General features: G+C 44.7%; 1 protein-coding gene across 1 annotated transcript in view; it reads right to left on the bottom strand.

The window, feature by feature from the left end:
* TRAK1 (trafficking kinesin protein 1) overlaps positions 1-2,960 on the bottom strand; it is a gene marked incomplete in the record, with an annotated part of 158,584 nt that overhangs the window by 119,185 nt on the left and 36,439 nt on the right. The window contains 1 exon segment of the mRNA XM_014590466.2: positions 1,182-1,376. Within this exon segment, the coding sequence (XP_014445952.1) occupies positions 1,182-1,376 (195 nt within the window).

The following is a 2,960-nucleotide window of genomic DNA, read 5'->3' as shown; positions in this document are numbered from 1 at the left end:
TGTATAATTCTATTTCTATTCCGGCTGAAACTGGTTATCTTCATTGTTCACAAAGAACTATAGGGTTTACATAAGGTAATAAAAATATAAGTCAACATAAACAAATTCCTTTTTCATAAATACCTAACAGAGAAAACCTGAAAACAACCCCAGATGGACCCTAAAGGAGAAACTGTTGATTCAGCTGGTTTATTCTAAATGATCTCACAAACTCAAGAAAATTGGGGATGACAGTCTGTAGCAGTGGAAGCAATTACAGAAAACTTTCAGAGATGATTAGAATCTGGTTTCGAATCAAGTTACGCACATGGAGAAGCAGGACTGCTGTCCATTTTCTTTTAAGAGTGAAAGCATTATACAGAGACATGGAAATGACAGGGCTGCAATGAATTTCAAAAGAGGAAAACTGCTTCTAAAAAGGCATCTCTTAAATAAACATCAGCAGCCAGTATTAATTTTTTCACCACCCTTTTCTCAAGTCCGCACCGTCAAGTTTCATGCCCTTGTCATTGCGAACACACGCAAAAGGGCAAGGACGAGCCTAGTGTACTGCTCACCCTACCAGGTATCAGCTCTGCAGTCCATCCGCATGACTGGACTGCAGCTTCAGTAACAATAACCAGCTTAGTGAGTTTTACCAAGAGAGGCAGCAGCCTTTGTAGACAGACCTTGCTAGATCACACACATGAGCCACCCAGATGGTCCCAACCTCTTTGGTTTTAAATGCAGAGAAACTTCTTCTCCTAAGAGTTTCTAAAGACTCATGTGGCACCAGTACTTTTGATAAGAAAGGCAAATGGGAACATTTTCAAGTTAATCTGTCTGGCTAGTGCATGCTCCATGTATGCTTTGAAAATCCATTATACCCCACAAAGATGAACAGCAATGAAACATATGTAAGAAACCATAAAATAAAAATTTTTCAAAGGAAGTAACAAAGAAATAATCAAATAAAAAGAACTAATAAACAAATAAAAGAGAAAGAAAGTTCCACAAAATCCTCCTTAGTCCCACCACACTCAAATTTCTCTTCAGAACCTTTCAAGTTGAGCCCTTTCATGTGGTCTACCTCTACAACCACATTTCTCTGACCCGCTTTCCACAGACACAGCAAGCAGTACACGGTCTCTCGTGGACTGGTCATCACCCTGCGGTCACAGCATCAGAGGGCAGCTACTTACGGAAGTATTTCAGCGTCTCTTCGATTTGCTCGGTAGTGAGGTCGATGTTGGCATCTGGAGAAATGAGGGGTGTGTGGAGCCAGTCGTCGTGGTCATAACCGTAGATGGTGTCGGCTCTTAGCTTATAATGGGGCAGCTGCTCCTCCAGCAGGCTGATGATCTCGACTTCCGGAAGATCGGTGCTGTTGCACACATCTGGAGAGAAGACCAAGACGTAAGAGCCCAGGCCACCGGCAGCCTCGCTGCAGCTAGCTACCTCCCTGTGCAACCCACCGCAGGTGTCTCTGGCTCCTGCACCTAGTGGATGAGTGATGAGACGAGGCCATAACAAGGGGTCTTTTTCCAACTCCAATTCTATTCTTGAAACTCAGAATTATGCAGGACCAGCAGTTGGCGTAATGGCTATGTCACTGGGCTCCCATGTAGTCGACCACGGTTCGCGTCCCGGACCCGGTGGCTTAAAGCTCACATCAGGCGCATGTGCGTGCGTGCCCAAGATCCCGAGAGGAGAACAGAGGAGAAGGGATTGCGGCGTGGCCATTCCCCCTGGGGGGTGATTTCTCACTTTCTGTCTCTCTGTCCCTGTCTGTCTGGCAAGCGCATGCACTCTATAGCAAAAACCCCTCCAAAAAAAAAAAAAAAATCTCAGAATTATGGGTGGTTACTGCCAAGACCTATCCGAGACTGTCATTGCTGTTTAGTGTCCACTATCCAGAAGAAAAGCCAAAATTCTTGAGCCTTCATCATCTAGCTTACTTCCAGTCCTTTCTCTGGTCTCTCTCTCTCTCTCTCTTTCTCTCTCTCAAGCACTACACACTTAAGCCAAGCCAGTTATAATTTCGCCAATATGCCTAATTTCTCCCTGCCATTCTTTTACTGCTTAAGATATTCCCCTTATCAAGAATGTGGCCTTCGCTTAATTTATTCATTGATCTGTTTGTTCATTCACCCATGCTTTCTTCCTTCCATCCATCCATTCATGCAGACATATTCTGCGTACCAAAGGCACAGAAGAAACAACAGTTACAGTAATTATGGTCCTGCCCGTGCAACACTGTACTCTTAAAGGGTGTCCAACAGTTAGCCTGCAGGTGCCCATCCTTCAAAGCGCAGCTGAATACGTCTTCACCAGCACAATGCTGTTTCGAGTGCTCCAAGCAGAATGAATCTCTTCCCTTTGCTATATTCTCAGAGCACTTTGTCCAAACTCCGGCTACTACATGTATTAAGTTCTGTTTTGTGGGTATTTTAGTATCGATTTATCTTCTTTTTTAAAAAAAATATACTTAAAGGGATCAGCAGATAGCATAGTGGTTACATTGCTAGACTCCTACACAGTCGACCGTGGTTCAAGTCCTGGATCCGGTGGCTTAAAAATCACATTGGGTGCACGTGTACGCATGCCCAAAACCTCAGAGGAGATTGGAGAAGGGACCGTAATGTGGCCATCTCCCTTGGGGATGGTCATTTCTCACTTTTTGTCTCTGTGTCTCTCTGTCTCCGAGGTATGTGCCTTATAGCAAAAATCTCTCTTTAAAGAAGTATACACAGGGAATCAGCAGTTAGCATAATGGCTATGTCGCTGGACTCCCACGTAGTCGACCGCAATTCGAGTCCCAGACCCGGTGGCTTCAACTCACACCAGGCACATGTGTATGTGTGTCCAAGATCCTGAGAGGAGAATGAACTGCAGTGTGGTCATCCCCCCCGGGGGGTGATTTCTCGCTTTCTGTCTTTCTGGAAAGCACATGGGTCCTATAACAACAACAACAACAACAA

The sequence above is a fragment of the Tupaia chinensis genome, unplaced genomic scaffold, assembly GCF_000334495.1.
Source record: "Tupaia chinensis unplaced genomic scaffold, TupChi_1.0 Scaffold000451_2, whole genome shotgun sequence".
Classification (NCBI taxonomy): Eukaryota; Metazoa; Chordata; class Mammalia; order Scandentia; family Tupaiidae; genus Tupaia; species Tupaia belangeri.
The sequence above is the reverse complement of the archived record's forward strand: the minus strand, read 5'-3'. Positions and strand labels throughout refer to the sequence as shown.